At 57.4% G+C, this 17465-nt stretch overlaps 1 protein-coding gene across 4 annotated transcripts in view; it reads left to right on the top strand.

Annotated features, from left to right (window-relative positions):
* The window catches only part of CTDP1 (CTD phosphatase subunit 1), a 42954-nt gene extending 26201 nt beyond the window's left edge, over nt 1–16753 (top strand). For all 4 annotated transcript variants that reach the window (XR_012498681.1, XM_074339797.1, XM_019715715.2 and 1 more), the window contains 2 exons: nt 9065–9252; nt 16050–16753. Coding sequence is in view for 3 of the 4 variants with exons in the window: in XM_074339797.1 (XP_074195898.1) it covers nt 9065–9252; nt 16050–16185 (324 nt within the window). In the remaining variant the exon portion in view is untranslated. The remainder of the gene's footprint in view (nt 1–9064; nt 9253–16049) is intronic.
* The last annotated feature ends 712 nt before the right edge of the window (nt 16754–17465 follow it).

Here is a 17465-nt window from a genome sequence, read left to right as displayed (position 1 = left end):
GCAGTGCAGACACCCTGTCCTGTTTGTCAGGTAGTGATGACATTTTGGGCTCTTGTTTGTTCCCTATCAGAGAGATTGAAATCCTAATGTCAAATAAGAGTGTGAAATGTCACTCTCACTCTGAAATCTAATTTTCTTACAGAAATAAAAATTGGCCTAAAACTTTAGGTACTGCTTTTGGGAACAAGAGGAATTGAAGGCGACAGCCGTCCCGGGCTCCACCCCAGGGAACCTCGGGCCGTTGTGTTACAAATGGGAGAGGGACTGGGGGTGTCGGGAGACTCGGCTTCTGTTTGAGTCCCAGTGAGAACCTACTCGCGTGCGTGTGGGCAGCAGGTGACCCAGGAAGTGGGGTTGTGGTCAGTGTGTGCCGCCTTAGCGGAGCCGACCGGCCCTCCCCTCCTGGGCTGCTGGGGTCTGGGGGGTGTCCGCACCTTTTCTCCGTGGCGTGATGTGTAGTGGTGGCCTGGCTGCCATTCCCACAGCTTCATGACATAGGGCAGGGTCCCCATGGAGACGCCCCAAGCAGCTGAAAGAAGAGATGTTCGTTCTCCCTTAAAATTGAGTGAAGTACGCTGGCCCCATGTCCCTGGCTGCTAGAGGCACCGCTTCTGGGCTGGCGGCCTCCTGGCATCACTGAAGGGACACTTGGCTGCTCGTGGTACAGGGGCAGTGAGGGGCGCAGCTGCTGGCTCTCCTGGTCCTCTGGGCCCGCCTCGTCGGAGCCCATCCCTTAGTGTGCCCCAGCGAGGGGGAGCACGGCAGGTTTGTCACCCCTTCCTGACGCCCCAGCCTCAGGCCACTGCACAGCACAGCTCCAGCCTGACCGGAGGAGACGCACGTGGCCCCGGGCATAGCCTCCACAGCAGCTCACTGCTGTCTGTGTTGTGTTGTGTCGGTGCTGCTGGTCTTGCAGCCCTTGCTCTGCGAGACCTTGAGAGGAAGCGCCATCTCCTTCCACTTCCTGAGTCCACAAGGAGCTCTGCACTCACGCCAGGAGCGGGCTCAGAAAGGGGGCTGTACAGAGGGAAAATGCAGAGAGGTCAGCTGTCCCCCCCACTCGCCTGTCACAACACAGCCTCTCTAGGCGGGCTCAGTTCTGCTCGCCACTGAGCAGGGAGAGGAAAGTGTGACACTCAGGGGAAGTGTTGAAGTAGGTTCTGGGAGACCAGCCCCAGGTTTCTTGGAAACTGGGACCCACTGTCAGAGAGCTGTTGAGTCCGCTGGAGTGTCCGGGTTCTTGTGTCTGCTGCGTAGAGGTGGTTCTTCCCCCTTCACGGTGATTCAGGATAGAACCCTGAAGAATCCCATCACTGCTCTCCCAGCTTCGTTCTGCTTTCCGTGGTGCATCCACTGGAGACTTCGCTCAGGTAGGCTGCTCCGGCACCTTCAGGCTTGATTTATCCGCCAGTGGTTGTTTAGTCTTCTGCATGAGTCCCTGCAGTGGGCTGTCTGCTAAAAACATGTATTTCAAGTATACTTACGCTCTAGGCATTGTGGACTGTAGCCTGGTCCCTGGGCTGGTTTTGTGGTGCCTGGCAGTGCTCTTCACTCACTGCAGGGACCGGAAGCTCCCGGGAGATACGACTGTGACATGAGAGCTCGCCCACCTCGGCTGTGCCCCAGGCCCTGCGCTCGCCTGTGCCGTGACTCCAAGCCTGTTGTAGTTGCATTTTAATCCACCAGAGGGGGCTCTTCAGATGTGCTGTGACCAGTGTTGACAGGGGATGGGTTTACTGTGTCCTCACCTGCTGGAAACTGTCAAAACCACATCTGGTGTCTCCAGGGCCAGGGTGTCCTAGCCCAGACACCTCTCCCAGCCCCCCAGCAGCCCTGGTCCCACCATTTCCGTCCCCGCTTTGTTCTGTTGCCAGAGCTCTCTCGAAACGCAGCTCAGCTGCTCTCAGCCAGGCAGCGCAGCTCACGGTGACAGTATTGTTCTGGGGCTTCCATGGCTCCCCAAGCGCGTGTTTATTAAGACACTTGTCCGTGTGCACCAGGCGGCGCGCCAGCTTTTAGACCCTCAGACCCGGTGTCTGAGACGGAGCTCCGTTTGCATTTGGCAAAGAATTACAAAAGTACGTGCATGTAGTGTGATTACCTGTTTGGTGCAAATGGTTACACTTCGTGTATTGTGGTTCATACAGAAACAGCTTTTTGCCGAGCCTGGTAGTGCCATCAGTGTTTGCAGGGCTCAGACGGCAGTGGTGAGGGCACTGCCCAGCTCACGTGTCACACGCGGTGGCAGCCGTCTGTCCAGCAGGATGGACTCCCGCTGTCCTGTGTGACTGGACTGTTTCATAGTGCCGATATTTGTTGCATCTGTAAGTGTGTCTCTGAGCATAGAGAGGTCACGCCTCATTTCCTGTCTGCACATGTTAACAAGTGTCGTTAGTGAAAGGGGGGCGTAGATTTGCTACCTGTTGGGTGAAAGGGCGTTTGGTGCAAGTCAGGAAGTGCCCTGAGGGACCCCGAGAGGCCACAAAACACCTGCACTGGTGTCTGCCCGTGGACTCGCTCTCGCTGTTTTATCAGCACTCCAGGCAGTCTCGCGGTGCTGGGGACCCAGAGGGTGACTTCAGCCGGCGGCCGTCACACTGCACCCCGGTGCTGGCGTACGCGGGGGTCTTCAGAGCTGCCTTTCCAGCCCTGCTGGTGGGTCTGTGGTGCATGGCGGCCGGTTCCGCCTGCCATGATTGTGTCCTGAACACTGCAGCACAGTCCCCACCGGCCCCTAAACGTTGACATGAAGCAGGTTTTATGTGGGGTCTCAGTTCCCGCTCCCCACATAACGCAGGACATGGTGAGGCCAAAAAGGAACACCCACGGAGCCATAGGTAGGGGAGACATACCACTATATTCTCACTGGCAGCTGGGTTGGAGACACAGGAGGCAGGAGCTACACTATCCACAACCTGCCATCCACTTGTCTCTGCCGAACAACTAACCACCTGGTGTAGCCACGGCAGTTGTATCAGTGGCTACTGGCTAACCGGTAACAGCTGGTGGCCGAGTCACAGCTGATGGCCATCTGATTACAGCTGGTGGCCACCTAATAACCGAGCCAGCACCTTTCCATGTGAGGCCGAGAGCCTGGAAACTGCTCTCTGGGACTGTCCCCACACAGATTCTTCTGGCAGCTGCTCAGCAAGCAGCTTTGGGGATGCTGGGAGGCAGATGCCACGTGTCCATGCGGGTGTGTGTTTGTGTTTGTACCGCGTTTCCCCAAAAATAAGACCAGGTCTTATATTAAGTTTTGCTCTGAAAGACGCATTAGAGCTTATGTTCAGGGGATGTCATCCTGAGAAATCTGCTAGGGTTTATTTTCCGGCTGGGTCTTATTTTCAGGGAAACACGGTAGGACTATTGTTAGTGCGGCCCTCACACTCCTTCACCCCAGCCTCACTGAGGATGAAAGCCGTCTTCCGTTCCACGTGTGACTTCTCTGGAGGTGCCGTTCCCAGGGGCGGGTGAGCATACGGGGCTCCTACACAAGAAACGCACGGGAAGGAGCCGCAAGGCTTGCTCGAAGGCTGAAAAGCAGGTTTGGGGGCAGGACGTGTGTGGTGGAGGGTACAGCTGGCGGGGGACCTGCTCAGGGCTGCAGGGCCGGCCCAGTGCGCTGAATGGGGTGAGAGGAACGAACTGCAGACAGTGCGCCCTCCCCTCAGGGGCACACTGAAATTTTGTCCTTAGCGTGTTCCCCGCTCCTAGGGAGCACACTGCGTGGCTGCGGGTGCCTGCCCCGCCTGGCCCCTCTGGTCTGTTTGCACGTGTGCACACATGCTCGCGTGTCCCGGGTGCGTGCCCCGCCTGGCCCCTCTGGTCTGTCTGCACGTGTGCACACATGCTCGCGTGTCCCGGGCGCGTGCCCCGCCTGGCCCCTCTGGTCTTTGCACGTGTGCACACATGCTCGCGTGTCCCGGGCGCGTGCCCCGCCTGGCCCCTCTGGTCTGTCTGCACGTGTGCACACGTGCTCGCGTGTCCCGGGTGCCTGCCCCGCCTGGCCCCTCTGGTCTGTCTGCACGTGTGCACACATGCTCGCGTGTCCCGGGCGCATGCCCGTGGGCCGCCACAGTTGGCCTCCTCTCCTCCCCCACACCGTGTCTTCTTTTACTGGCTGTTGTTAGAAATTGATGCCACTTTTGTTCCTTCTCGTTCTCTTTGTTGACCCACCTTGAACTGGCCACGGACTTGAACTTGATTGATTGTGTCATTTTCTGAGGTTGATGAGAAGTTTTTATAGTAGGACGTATGGGTTACAGGCTCTAAAATCGAAGAAAAGTTCCACTTGGAGTAGCAATTACGAGAAGTAGGAATTAAACATGAAAGGTTTAATTGCATATGAAACATGAGGTTTGCCCTTAGGACCAGATCACGAGGCATCAGCCCTACATACTCAGAGAACCAGTCGCTTCTTTAAGAAGAGACTTGACAAAGGGAAGGACAGCACGCCGTTGTGTGGGGGGAACGGAAGCAGAGCAGGCTGTGCTGGGCCGTGTGGGGGCCAGTCTCAGAGAGCAGGAGCCGCAGTACTCTGGGGGTCCCCACATGGGGCGGTGGGGTGCATGGGAAGAGCCAGTGTGGTAGTGGGCTTCCTGGCATTTTTCTCCTGTGTCTGGGTCTGACCCCCATTTTTGTTTGGGGTGAGTTTCTCTTTCTCTCCCAGCTCATGGAGCGGTCCTGCCACGGTGGGCAGGTGCCTGAAACACAGGGTCCGGGGAGCGGAGCCTGAGGGCGAAGAGGGTGAGGGCACCCTGTCATTTATTTCTGCTGTCTGTTTGCCCCGGGGCCACACGACCTGTACAATAGCTCTATCTCACCCTTCGTTCTGCGTACTGGCTGGCCCAAGCCCCAGGCTCACCATCGAGCACACAGATGTGAAACAGAACCAAAGAAATGAGTCACAGACAGTGAGACCTGACCTGCTGTGGAAACCAAGGGCGTGGGACGGACAGAAGGCAGGACAGAACTTTCCATAGTAACCTAACCAGGCTGGTCACACACTAAAGCACAAAAGCCGTGTTCTCCATTTCTAATGGGATGTAATATTCGACATGTCCAGGGCTAATAATCTGAACGTTACTCTATGGTCAAAAACAGGAAACAGGCAGATTCCCAAGAGAAGGACAGCAGTTGTCCCCGGTCAGCCCAGACGTGGGATTGTCAGACAAACCCTGGAGGCAGGGGGCAGCCTTGGCGTGAACGCAGACTGGAGACACACTCAGTTAAGCAAACTCTGAAGGTCACTGAGAGGATGCCAGTGGGATGGAGATGAGGAGACGCACTGACCTTGAAGATGGCACCGAAATTGCAGCTCAGTGAGGACGCAGGTTGGGGAGAAGTGAGCCTCGAGGGCACCGGGTCAGGGTCAGCAGTTCTGCGTTGGTGTCATCGGAACCCCAGAAGCAGGGACAGAGGTTGGGCGGGAAAAACACTTGGAGAAGTGATGGATGACGACCTCTCACACCTGGTGAAGGGCGTAACGTGGCTGCATCCTGCTGCTCCACGCTGGTTGGCCAGTTACAGAATTTCGTGAAACCAGGGTCACGTGGTCCGCACTCTGTGTCACTCCTTTTGGCTCCTTTGTCCCCTGGGGCCAGAGCAGGCTCTGGGGAAAGTGCCACAGTGGAGAAGGGCCCTGAGGAACATTTCAGATAAGTCAGGAGTGCAAACACAAGGTCACACCCAGTCTTCACACCACAGTGGGTCTTGTGAGTCTGACCCTGTGTGTCTTGTGCATGTTTCACGAGCACTCGCTGTTTGCAAAGGTTTGCTGTTTGTTTCCTCGCCGACCTTCACTTTGGTTGACCAGGCTCAGTGTGCATGGCCATAGCCGCCTCACCGTCAGTGAGGACGGCACTTTACCTGGCAGTGACCGAGCTCTGAGATGGGGCAGGGACACCAGGTGACTTGCCAAGGGCCCCTTCTGTTAGCCTGCTTCCGTTTGGGCAGGTGTTCGTGGACCAGCTAATCGAGTTGTGAGACTCAGCCGTCTGTGGGTGATTCTCCCCCTCCCCCAAAAAAGAAAAAAAGAATTCTCTGTCTTAACATGTTGTGTTTTAGGACGCAGGCGGCCACTCCTTTGTGTAAGTAACTGTCACTGACCTTTATGAGACAGTTGGCTAAAGATGATACTTTAATATTATGGATAGTTTAATATGATGATAACGGGACGGGGACACATGTCATCATTACTCCTCATTTTCCAGAGTGCCTGTCCCTGTGGGTGCTGCCAGGTCGGCCAGCGGACAAGCTGGGGCCGCAGCCACAGTTCCGGGAAGGAATTGCTGGGAGCGGACAGCTCAGCTGAGACCCGGCCTCCCAGGCTGTCTTCTGAGGATCAGCGTGGGCCGAGGGTGAGGGCGAGGGCGGGCCTCGTCCCACTGCCACCTCCCAGGCCCACGGCAGCCCTGTGAGCAGGCCTGTGGTGGTGGTGGCATGCTTGCTTTAAAGACTGAGATGGACCTGGGCAGACCGCACAGGCTGCTCACCACCACCTCCTGTTCCCTGGTCTGCACGTCTCGAGGGAGGTAACTGCCATGTATCCAGACGCTTCCAGTTTTATTAACCGAGTGCAGCATATTAGAGAGAAGGGCGAGGGTGTTTGTTCTTCTGACCAAAGAGAGAACTACATCTGTGTTGGGTCCAGATGCCTTTCATAAAGCTGGTGTCATTGGAGGCGTACTAGTCCATTCTGAGGCTGGAGCATGCAATTCATGTACTTGGCATCGGGATGGTGGCCTGTGTGAGGAAGCTCCGTATGGCGGGCCGTTCACCTGTGTCTGTGTTTATATCGCTCTCCCCCCCCCCCACAGTTATACCAGAGTCACTGAGATTTAGGGTTTTTCCCTCTCTAATCTCAACCAGTGTTTATTACCACATATTAATAATGTCTGCGAGGCTGGCAGGGACTCTGCCCACATATGTCGGATCCCCTCTCCTACAGGTTCCTATAAAGTAAGGGAATGGCGGCAAGAGGAAAGTGCGAGAACCGGGGCTACAGTGGGGCCCGGAGGGGGGGGTGGTACCCGCACGTCCAGCCCTTCCTCCCTGCTGGGTCTGCCCTGTGCTGTTGCCACGTCATCTCATTGATTCTCTCAGCTGCCCTGTGTCACCGCAGAGTGTCACCGATTGTCTGTGCGTCTGCACCTTCTAGGTAGAGGGTGAGAATATCCAGCAGCATCTGTTGTTTGGGAGATTCGGCACTTACCTCAGTAATAGGTGAATTTTGTTTTTCTCTTCACATGCTTGGTTTTAAGTTTCTCCTTAAGATTTAAAACCATTTGCCTTAGGTTTTGTGAAGAGAGCCCTGGCGCACTTACGTGAGTGACGCAGGCTGAGGGAGGCAGATGGCGGCACGAGCCCGCATGTCACGGTGCGGCCCTGGCTTGAGTGTGGCTGCACAGCTCGCTTGTCGGCATCTAGCCTGCAGTTGGCAGAGCCGCCCGCGGGCACGGTAGCTGTCTACTAGATGCCGGGTGCTGGCAGCCAGGCACCCGTTCTGGTTGGGGGCACATTACTGATGGGGGTGAGGGGGGCGCGTCCTGACCTCTGAGCCGCCGAGAGTGTGCACTTGGCAGTCACAGTTAAAACACCTGGTGTTTAAATTCCTTTTTCCTCTTGGAAAGGCATGGTGCAGAGTTGAAGGCCGTAAGTGTCCCAGGCAGGATTTAATAGGGGTTCTGATAGGAGGGTTGCTCGTCAAAGTAGAATAAATCAGTTCACTAACTGTGCCAGTGACTTCTCAGAGCTAACCAGCTGCCTTTAGCTGAAGAGCAAGCCGATGACGCTGTGTGGCATTGAAAGTGGTGACCTGAGGAGAAAGCCACCACTTGGTGTAATTACTTGGCGGTCAGAGTGTTTCTCCATTGTAACGTGTGCGCTCAGGCTTTGCTGTCTGTGTCTGCTTGACGCTGGAGGCCCAAAAGCTGAAGGAGTTGACATCGGCACGAGCTCCTTCGTGTGCCCGATGGTTTCTGGTCGGAGCTGCTCTGTTCTGGGAGCCTCAGTGGTGTCACTGTGTCCTTGCAGCCTGTCACAGCCCCACAGCACCCACGGAAGCTTCTAGGCCCACTGCGGGCGGTGGCCTGGGCGCCCAGAGAGCCCCCGGGGCGGGCGGGAAGGACTGCAGGGTCCAGCTTGGCGAGGAGGTCCTGGGCCTCCCTGGCTGGGGGCTCCGCTGGAGGTGGGTGATTGCGCTGCAAGAAGGCAGGGTTCTCATGAGCTGAGCACACGCCCGAGCCTTCCCCAGGGTCGAGCAGGTGAAGGGCAGGACCCAGCTGAGACCCTGCTCCTGTCTCGGCGCTCTCCCCAGTCACGGAGTTGGAAGCAGGACTGTGCTGGAGGCGGGCACCGCGGCTGAGGGGGCCTCGCTCCTCGTCTCCCGTGCGTGTACGTGTGCAGTGCAGGGGCCTGGCTCACCCTCCCTGCTCTGCCCTCCGAGTCCCCAACTTCGTCCTCTGGGGACACGACAGCCCGCTGCCGCGTTGCTCAAGCGGATGGCCTGGCAGAGAGAGCTGAGGGAGTGCCACCCCACCAGCCTCTGCCCTGTCCCTCCTGCTGTCCTGCTGGCTGCCTCCCCAACTGTGCTCCCAGCGCCCTGACTGGGCAGATCCTTAAATGATCAGGCCTAAGGTTTTCAGGGAAAACAAGCACAGGCGCCCTCTGGTGGGCACCCCTCCCAGACTCGGGGGTGACGCAGTGGCCTGGCGCGTTCTACAACGATGCCCCGCCATTCACTATAAAGTGTGCTCCCGGCGAGAGCTGAATCCCCGTTAGAGGTTGTCCCCTCGGAGGATGGGACGGCCAGGGTGCCTCTCCCTCCCGTTACCCACCCCACGAGCCTCAGCGCTGTTGTACGTTGGTCCAGCTCTAGTCCTGTGTTGGACATGAAGCGGGTTGAACACACGTCCCCGCGGAAGCTGTGCTGGAACGTGTGTGTGCTCACGGGAGTGGGGTCTGTGCATCACTCATGTTGGCGATGTTTTCACTCCCCCAGGAGGGACCATGCCTGGACGCTTAGAGAGCTGATGTGTGAGCCCTGACTCTTACCCTTTCTCAGGTGGATGACATCCTAGGAGAAGGCAGTGACGACAGCGACAGTGAAAAGAAGAAGCCGGAAGAGCAGGAGGAGGAGCGGGGCAAGGGGCCTCAGCCCAGGGAGCCCAGGACCCCAAGGGCCCAGAGGGAGCACACGCTCGACTTGAAGCCACCCAGCGAAAGGAGCACGTTGGATGGCCGGGGCCCCAGGTGAGGGCGTGCAAGGGCCCGGGGGAGGGGGAGCGACGTGAGGGTGGGCAGATGAGTGCCCATGGAAGGCGGCCAGGCCCACAGCCTGCCCTGGGGTGGCGGGCAGCTTCCGTCCTCAGTTCTCAGACGTTGCGCTCGCTCGCACCCCCAGCCCTGTCTCCACAGGGCTCACAGCACACTGTGCTGCTGGATCGTTGGCAGCAGCAGTGGCAGCCAGGAGCGACCCGAAGACGTCTGTGTGGGTGGTGCTGAGGACTCAGCTCACTCTTTTCTGCTTTGAGACATTGAAATCACATGAGAGTCTTCCAACTTGAACATTTTCAGAATATTATGTTCATGGTGGCAGGTTTTTATCACGATTCATACGAGTTCAGATGTTTATCTTTCACAGGTGCTTTGTATGTGTGTTGTGAGTGGTGATGTGTTTACACGTGTGACCCAAACAGCCCCCCAGGCTGCGCAGTGAGCTCCCCCCCTCAGTCCGGGCCTGTGTGGGTGGCTCCTGGTTCCCGGGTGTCAGCAGTGGGCACAGGCACGTGCAGGAGCCCCTGGGCTAAGGCTCAACCCCGGCTGACTCCTTGCGCTTCCACGGCAGCCCCACGGTGACACGTGTTCCCCCAGAACCGGGTCTGAATGCGTTTGGGGCTCTGCGTGCGCTGAGGCCTCCATGGCCCATCTGGTCTGACTTGTGAGCTGGGGGTGAGCAGATGAGAGTGGCTTACGCTTCCTCTGACAAAACAGGGCTGGGCCTGAAATTCCAACAACAGATGCAGACATAGATGGCCCCTGTTCCATGTGCAAGAATTTCTCAGAGAAAAGTTGGTTTGCTGCTGTGCAGGAAACACACAGTCTCTGGGGCAGCCACTGTATTGAGCTGTCAGGAAGCAGAGCTGCAGCCTTAGGGGGACACTCACTGTCAGGACGCAACTTGCACTCTGTGTTGGGTGGTGACAGGCCACACACGATCACTCTGCTCACCCTGTCTTGGTCTCTGAGGGAGGGAGCTAAGGAGCGGGTGCCTCTCAGGCCTGACCCCGCGGCTCCGAGCCTCTGGATTGCTTTACTGTCAGTGCCCCCAACATGAGGTGCCGGCTCCCTGGTTTCTAGCGTGCTCTGGTTAAGCGTTTCTTAATCTCGAAGTGTTTTCTTAAAAAGAAACTTAAAGCATTTTTCAAAGACTCAGAAAGGACTGGCTGGACCCGCGGGGTCCATCCTCTCCTGCAGGCAGCGGTGGGAGTGGGGCTGGGACTGAGCAGCGCGCGGGGGCTGGCGTCCTCTGTTTCTGTTCTATGAGAGTTTCTGCACACAAATGAAACAAGTCAGGACTGCGCTGGGATGGCACCTCTGCTTGGATGAGGTCGGGGTGGAGGCAGCAGCATCTGGGTTCAGTCCCATGTCGCTTGGTTGCCCTGCGTGTCTGTTGTCACCCCAGCCCCAGCGGTGACGTTTCCCCAGCGTCTTCCCCCAGCATCGTAGAGGCCGTTCTCTAAGTGCCAGTGTGGCAGCCGGACACGTCCGTGGGCTGCGCTGGGCTCCTGAGCCTCAGAGCCCGGGGTGGGGGTGGGGGTGGGGAGGGAGCCGGACGTTGGAAAGAGCCCCCATCCTTCCTCTGTCGTCCTCGTCCTGCAGCCACTGTTTATTGGTCTGAGAATCAAGGGATCACTGGAGCGTCCTCGGCCTTCCACCCTCTCCGAGCTCCCTTTTGCTGGTCACCATGAGCAGCTTTCCCCGCCTTTCTGTGCCACTGACCTCTGACCTGGGCTCCACATGGGCTGGGACAACACGGGTTTGGCCACTGCACTTTCCTGGTGAGAGTCTATTCTAGTAGAACCAGAAGTGTGGATTTTTAAACATTTTAACCAATAATGTTTTTATTGGAAATTAAGTGAAACATGCTTTGGGTTCTGTTTTATGCTTGTGGCTCATTTCAGTCCATGGTGGTTTTTCCCTGGGGGGTGACACGCGTGTCCGTGGGCAGCACATCTTGCCGAGCCAAGCCACATCATCCAGGCCACACTGGCCACATCGTCCTGAGGAATCTGAGTGTCACTGAGCTTGACAGCGAGTTTTCGTGGATGGCGGAAAGGGTCCTTTTCTTTGCCAAGAACAGACTTGTTCTTTCAGATCAGCCGGCCGCAGTAAACGCCTGTCCTGTCCGTGTGCATTGCTCAGGCGACCACAGAAGAGAGCTGCATGTGTGGAATGTGTGGACACAGCACAGTAGCCCCACATGCAGCAGCCTGAGGGCACCTGCTGCGTCCCTGGAGCGCCGGCTGCTGAAACGACCTTGACGTGACAGTCAGCGGGCAACTGAAAACAGCGGTGTCTCGTTGCCTGCCAAGGCTGTGACGTAGAGGTCAGGGAGTGACAGTTCTCCATTGTCTGTGGACGCTCGTGGCACCAGGGTTCCTCACCGATGACTGCTCTGAGAGCAAGACAGTTATAGCTGTGGCCCTTCCCATCCACAAGGAGACCACGCCCACAAACAGGGAGACCAGGCCACTTCTAGAGGCCGAGGTCCTCACATGTGGGTCATGCACAGAGCACGTTTCAGTGAGGGGTGACAGCCGAGCACGTTTCAGACACGGGGGACAGTGTCATTTCTAAAGTTGACGAAACGTAAAACTCTGTATAGTGTGTTACCCGGGAAAGCCATGGCTCCTCGCGCAGCAAGGCAGTTGTGGGCTTCTGGGATGCCTCCACTGTCACCCAGCTCACACTTCACTGTGACAGCGGGAAGGTGGACATTGAATGTGTCCCCTGGGCACTGGCAGCGCTGCGACTGAGGGCCCGCACCCAGGAGGGTGCGTCGCCTCTGCTGCCCCACGAGGGCTGTGCTCGCGGCCTGACCTGCGGCTTCTCTTCCACGCTCTTGTGGCCGTCTGTCATTTTTGTGTGTACAGTTTAGTCAGCCTGCTTCTACGTCAGCGTGTTTCAGTCTCCTGCTGTCACAAACAGTGCTGCGATGGGTGTCCTGTGCACCGATCATTTGCTTGTGTGACTTTATCAAATAAATTGCTAAACTCAGGACGCCAGGCCAGAGGTGGGGGCGCCTGTAACCTGACAGCTGCGCCCCCGTCAGAACGGCCGACAGTGCTCGTTTCCACACCTTCCACAGCACAGGACAAATACAAAGTGGTGTCGTTTTCATGTGGAGACAACAACTTCACCAAAACAGTCCAGCCAGTCACTAAACAGCAATGGTTGACAAGCCCCAGGGAGCAGGGAGACCAGGACCAGAGTTGGTACATCATAGAAACTAAAATGTCCATCTTCCAGCGAAAAAGAAATTGTGAGACGTGCAAAGAGACAGAAGAGTGTGACCCACACACGGGGGGGAAGCCGACGAGCAAAGCTGTGGTGTGACGGCAAGCAGGTGACAGGGCTCACAGGACCGCAGAGGAGGAAGTGCATGGATAAGGCCTCTTCAGGGAGACGGTACGAAACGAATCCTGGATAGAAAGGCATAATGACTAACTGAAAAATTCACCAGCGGGGCCCAGAAGGAGATTGGAACCAGCAGGAGAATTAGCAAGCGTGGAGCCCGAGGAGCAGCGGGCATGTGGTAAAAAGAGTGGAGAGGAAGGCAGTGTCAGCTGTGGTCACCATTAGACCCCAGCGCGTGGCTGGGGCGCTGAGGACAGCAGAGAGGAAGGGGGCCGGGAAAGACGGTGGCCGGAAACCTCCCAAATCTGAGGGGAAAATCTAACACATCCGGAAGCTCAGCGAACTCCGAGTAAGCTCACACGCCCGGCAGAAGTGCGGGGAGCCAAAGACAAGGAGAAAACGCCGTGGGTTTCCAGAGGAACCTGGAGGAGGAACAGGCTTCTCACCGGCAGCGGGAGCACAAATGTTCAAGGAAGCCGTCAGCCGAGAGTCCAGCAAAGCTGCCAAAATGACATTCCGGCTAAACGGTTTGCTGCGGTCGGCACGCCTTACAGGAAACGCTAAAGGAAGCTCTTCCACAGACATCAGAACCCATGCCAAGAACACGGCCCCGGTGTGGGGGTGCACACGCGTGGTTAGCTGACGGTGTGATTGCATGTTTTTCTCCACTTGCCACGTCCTGGATTCAAAAGCAGGTGTGTACGGTTACATGTAGAGTGGTGCTGGGCCTAGAGCGTGCGGAGGGCCCAGGGGACCGGGTGTGGGGAAGGCGGTGAGGAGAAGGCTGACGTGACGAGCCCTGCTGTCCTCCCTCACTTCTCTTATAAAGGAACAGTTGTGACCTGGGACCCAGACACACACAGTCTGCGGAAGAGTCACAACACAGAAAAGCGGGCAGGGGCCAGAGCTGTGGCAGTGACGTCTCTGCCTGCGGTCGACTGGTGACGTGCCGTCTGTGTGGCCGTGCGCCATGGACGTGATGGAGCGGTGTCCCATCAGGGTTCACTGAACGCATGGGAAAGCGGGAAAGGGGTGGAGGGGCCGCTCCGCGAGGGCCAAGAAACAGTGAAATGCTAAGAAATCAGGGCAGCCGCTGTCAGACTGCTTAGACATGAGCCAACTCTGCCGCCTACAAGAGACACGTTCAGTTCAGATACACAGACACTAAAAGTGAGATGATGACATGCAGACAGCGCCCCAGGCAAGCAGGGCACTTAGGCGGACAGCAGACAGCGGACTGGGAAACAGTGTCACGAGAGGAGCGGTGGAGGTGCAACAAGTGTGAACAGTGTGCGCTTGAGAAAAACGGCGCCGAAACCCGTGGAGCAGAGCTGGGCAGACTGGAAGGGACCAGCGACCGTTGGCCGTCGCGTGTGGCAGGACCGGCAGGGACGTGGAGGGTGTGAGCGGCACGACAGGCAGCTCGACCCCGACGACTCACAGACCGGCCTCCAGTCCCTGGGAAACGCAGCAGTGGCCGAAGCCGTCCTGGGAGCGGCGGGTCAGGACGCGGTGGTGCAGTGGACCCGAGAGCCCATGAGCCCACACGTGCATGGCCCGCTGGTGTCTGGCGGGCGCCAACTTCCTGGGAAGAGCCGAGCACGCCGAGCGGTCAGGACCTGCAGGAGCGGACACACTGCCCAGGAGCAGCCGCCTGTGGGGTCTTCCCTCGGCCACCAGATGCACGGATGTGTGTCCCTGCTGTGGTCACTTCCGTGAGAAATCTCTGCTCAGAAGCCCCTTTACACCAGTTTTTATTGGGACGTTAAATTCTGCTTTCGTCACTTCAGAAGTATAACTGAGCATTCTTTAAACCTTAATTTCAGATATTAATAGCAGAAAGCTCACTTTTCACATCAGTTTTAAGCCCAACTCCTCAGTTTTCTGCAACAAAACTCAGACTGTTTCTTTAGTAGAAAATACTATGTATTCCCATTACCGTGAAATGCTCTATTCTGAGTCACCACCTGCAGGTGACGCTCAGAGGGGACCTGCTGTGACAAGGATGATCTGGGGCTCAGATGTGGAGGGAACACTCAGCATCTCTGGCCTCGCTGCTGGCATCTCTCATCTCACAAATAAGTTACGTTGTTTTGCTAAGAGCAGCATTCACGTTTCAGATTCTTGGTGTGCTGTAGTGTGTGCATGTGTGTTACATATATGTGCTGTGTCTACTCACGTGTGTGTAGATTTATACACATTACGTGCATCACGTCCCGTGTATGCATTGTTACACCTGCAGCACTCACGTCTCGCATGTGCCGTCTACGCCTGGTTCTGTGTAATACATGTCCCAGGTAATGGCCACCATCACCACACATGTGAGGCCGACACTACCCAGCTCTTCCGTATCGGGAAGCTCAGGACGGGTTCGGTTGGGCACCATTTCTAGCGTGTGGCTGAGCCCCCTCGGCACATGGGACACCTAGCAGCCTGTGAGGGCCTTGAAGAGAGCCGGGAGCCAGTTGGACTCGCTGCTTCGGCAGTTTCATGGGCTCATTCTGGTCAACGTTGCTGTGTCACCACTGGGACTGAGCCGTCTGCAGTGGCTCGTAGCACACGGTGACCACTGCGCTGGCTACGTAACGTGCTGCCCTGGACTTCGTGCTTCATGGAGACATTAGCTGTGACGATTGTCTGAGCGAGTGGCCACTGTGAGTCCGTGGAACAGCACCAGGACTGAGACCGTGACCATGAGCACAACGGTGACCCCGGCAGACGGCCTGTGTCATAGGCTCCACACGGCCCCCTCACACTCGCTGGTCCTTCCTGCTGCGTCCGCAGCTGTGCTGGAAGGATGGTGTTTGTATGGGCTCTTACATGGAAGAGTCATCGTGGGAGCTGTGACCCTGCACGACAGCTGTCTGCCGTGTGTGGACAGGATGCTGCTTTCAGTGGGAAGTACAAGAGCGGTTCTGGGCCTGGACAAGTGTGTTCCCTGCTAGCCCATTGCCGGCCTCTCATCTGCCTGACAGGTGACGTCCACCTTCTTTGTGGGTGGCCTCGCGGCCTTGTGCCGTGCGGGTCCTGGCCTGTCTCCGGGAGGCCGGGCCAGCTCTGGCCAAGGCCTGGGTGCTCAGCGGCCCTGGGGCCTCCTGCTCCTCTGCCCTCCTCCTCTCTCTTGTCGCCTGGTGACAGGTGGTGTCCTGTCTGTCCACTGCAGGTCCTCTGTTGTGGCTTCGTGATTTCCTGTTACATCACCGACTGCCACTGTTGTTTTCTCCAGTAGCATTGCTGGACTTCTGTCGTCCCCACATCTCGGTGCTTTGAAATGCAGAGCCTGGCAGTGAAGGAAGCAGAGGGAGCTTGTGTGTCCTGGTCCCAGACCGAGTGGCCCCACATGTGTCCTTGACCATGGAAGCCCCGTTGCGAGTGGCTGAATGACATGCGTGTGTGTGCTTGTCTTCCAGAGGCCACAAGAGAAAGCTGAACGAGGAGGACGCTGCCAGCGAGTCCAGCAGGGGCTCCAGCTGTGAGGACGAGGGGAGCAGCTCAGAGGCGGACGAGATGGCCGCGGCGCTCGAGGCGGAGCTCGACCTCATGTGATGTGCACGGCACCACCTCCCTCCCGTGCTGGCCCGCGATGGGTTTTCTTTTCTCCAGAAGGACATGTATATTTGCAGAGCTCCACATACAGAAACATTATTTTGCAGAAGTAGGTGTTTTTAGAAGTTTTACACAGGAAAGCTGGGGAAGCGGTGCCCCCTGCCCAAGACCTGCAACGCCCCGCAGAGCTCGGCTGGGGCTGGGCGCTCCGCCATGGATGTGGGGCGCCCTCTGGTGGCCCAGTGCAGCACGGGGTGAAGGCTGCAGCTCCTGGCGTCGCCCAGAGCCCTATAGGGATGGCCGGGTATCTTGTGCTCTCTCAGAGCCGAAGCTGCCGGGATGCGAGAGCATCTCCAGGTGAGGCAGGGCACTGTGTGGGCGGGCCCGCGAGCCCTGCTGTCCTCGGGTTCCTGGAGCTCTGCTGGTGACCAGATTCCAGCATAGGGTCCACTTCACACAGCCTGGCCATCTGCTCCGTAGACAGAGCTGATGTAAAGTTTTGTATATCTGTTTCGTATTTGACCCACCAACAGCTTTTTCTTTCATTTAATAAAAATCCTTTTTGTAAGCTCTCCTGTCTGGTACATCCCTCCTTGGGGGACCCAGCTTACGCCCTGAGCTCTCACGTGTGCTGGGCGAGCCCCCCCAAGCACATCCCTGTCACAGAGATTGTAGAGCAGGGAACTCAATGTGCCGGAAGGTTCCAGGTGAGCTGCCCGGCCTCGGGGGCTTAAGTAGGGAGGTAGGTGCCTGCCTCGTGCTTATCAGGGGTCCCGTGGCTGTCGGTCTGGTCGCTACAGCGCTAGGAATGCAGAACCTCGTTGTTGTTTCTAATTGTTGGATTTATGAGAACTAGCTCTCGGGAGCTGCGGGCGCAGGGCTGGGCCAACTGTCGACACTCCTCACTGGCACGTTGCAGAATAGGGTTCGTCACATGCGGCACGAGACTAGCATGAGGTTGGTCTCATGCTGTCCCGTTGTCCAGGTCCTGTTGTCCCGAGACCTCTGGGCTGGCGGCGGGGAACCTCTTCCTCCGTGATCCCTGCTGGGCTTCGAGCCGGGTGGAGAAACCCAGCAGCCAGGGCATGCCCGGCAGGGTGTCGGTGCCCGGGGCAACCACCAGGCCATGCTCTGCCGTGGCCGCCGCAGGAGGCCACTTCTCCAAGCAGTGTGGGCTGCTCTCCTGCCCAGTGGCATTTGTCGCTGAACATCGTGCGCCCTGGGACAGGAGAGGAACTCGCCTTGACGTACAACTGAAGCCGCCCAGAGTGTCATCGTTC

Source organism: Rhinolophus sinicus, linkage group LG09 (assembly GCF_036562045.2).
Source record: "Rhinolophus sinicus isolate RSC01 linkage group LG09, ASM3656204v1, whole genome shotgun sequence".
Classification (NCBI taxonomy): Eukaryota; Metazoa; Chordata; class Mammalia; order Chiroptera; family Rhinolophidae; genus Rhinolophus; species Rhinolophus sinicus.
This window is presented reverse-complemented; position numbering and strand designations above follow the sequence as displayed.